Genomic DNA, 1,569 nt, shown 5'->3' with positions numbered 1-1,569 from the left:
ACACAAAACCATCCGTCGCCTGCTTAGCCTCAGCGGGTGATACACTCCCCCCACCGCCTTCTCTCAGCAAAGCACCCCACCCCCGCTGCAATACACACGAGGAAGCCGCCACTCCACACACTACACCAACCACAATAATAATACAACTCGCCTCTCCCCCACTCCCAGCCATGCCACCGCCCTTCCTCCCCCACCAATAAAGAAACGCACTGAAACAATGTCTTGAAACGACACAAACCCATACAGCACCATGTAACACACGAGCAGGGCATAGAATTCCTAGCCACACCCCACGTCCCCGTCACTTATCCTGAGTGGCCTTCGCTGGCAGCAACAACCAACTGGAAAGCCATCTCCGTGTCAAGCTGCACCTGGTACTGTTCCACCCTTCTCTCCCAAAGGTCGCTGGCAACCTGAAGTCCTGGCATTTCCTTTTCTCCCTCCGTGACATGGCAATCCCACCTTCCCGTCATTGGCGTGCTCTCAGCGTGCTGGGTGTAAATGATCTCCCACTTCATCTTTTCCCTCAGCGCCTCCCAGCCCTTGAAGTTGCACGTCATGTACTTCAGAAACGCAGCCACCTTACCGGCAGTGGTGTGGTGGGTGTTGTGTTTTGTCACCTGCAGCCCGATGAACGTCACTTCACTCTCCGCACCGCTGTGCCCACCAGCAGGAATATTGTCAGCCTACCTGGGGTCCACTGTGGCAGTTACTGTTGGTTGCACCCCGACCACGTAGAACGCGTCCAGCACGAGGAAAAACACTTGTTGGGCATATACAGAACGCCGACTTGAAGTTCAGTCTGGATTATTACTCTTCTATTATCTTCACCTGCCATGCACCCGACCACGCAGGGGTCCCCTTGGAAAGAGGCCCACCGCATGCCCGTCCGCCAACACGCGGGCCCGCGTTCCTCCCTCGTTGCGGGGAAGGTGCTGCACCTTGCGAGCAACTGCTCCGGCGACGTCACTAATCAGAAACGCCACGCAGCCCAAGCACTCAATATCATCATCAGCAGACCTACTCCACGTTCCCACAACAGACAGCAGGCGGAACATTTTAAAGTTCTTCATTAGCACCCGCCTCCGCAATGTTCTTTTTGGCCTCAACTGAAACGGGAAAATTCCTGCAGCTTTCCGCGTCCCCTCCATTCCCCGCATTGGGCCTCACCACCACCGACGCATCCCTCACCACGCGCTCCTCCTCCAACACACGCACCACCTTGATCAGCTTGTCCGCGGTCCCGTCCTCGCCCCACTCAGCGTTGCCAAACATTTTTTTTGCAAAGCGCCCCAAGTCTGCGTCAGACGTGTTGAACAGCGCTGAGTTAATTGCGCTACGGCGCCCTGAGTAATTGTTCTCATCAAAAACGTAGCGAGGAAGCGGTCCAACCACACAAATACGGTCCTTCATCCTCTGCCATCTCTCCTCAAGCTCTGCTCTACCCTCACCGCTTCCCTGCGAGCCACGTAGCAAATTACGCTCCTGCCACGCAAAGAACGCCTTCATCTCTCGTGCATCGTAGCCGTTCACAAAAATGTTAAACGCATTACGTTGTTTCTTCCACCC

General features: G+C 55.4%; 2 protein-coding genes across 2 annotated transcripts; one reads left to right on the top strand and one right to left on the bottom strand.

The window, feature by feature from the left end:
- Positions 1 to 449: 449 nt before the first annotated feature.
- Positions 450 to 794, top strand: TraAM80_10509 (uncharacterized protein; the record flags this gene model as incomplete). The annotated part of the gene is made up of 1 exon (XM_029387124.1): positions 450 to 794. One exon carries the CDS (start codon positions 450 to 452, stop codon positions 792 to 794), a length of 345 nt encoding a protein of 114 aa, XP_029233035.1.
- Positions 795 to 1,059: 265 nt separating this feature from the next.
- On the bottom strand, positions 1,060 to 1,569 carry TraAM80_10508 (retrotransposon hot spot (RHS) protein; the record flags this gene model as incomplete). The annotated part of the gene is made up of 1 exon (XM_029387123.1): positions 1,060 to 1,569. A coding segment is annotated over one exon (510 nt), but the record flags the coding sequence as incomplete, so codon positions are not given.

The sequence above is a fragment of the Trypanosoma rangeli genome, assembly GCF_003719475.1.
Source record: "Trypanosoma rangeli strain AM80 chromosome Unknown Tra_15.4_contig_01017, whole genome shotgun sequence".
In the NCBI taxonomy this organism is placed as follows: Eukaryota; Euglenozoa; class Kinetoplastea; order Trypanosomatida; family Trypanosomatidae; genus Trypanosoma; species Trypanosoma rangeli.
The sequence above is the reverse complement of the archived record's forward strand: the minus strand, read 5'-3'. Positions and strand labels throughout refer to the sequence as shown.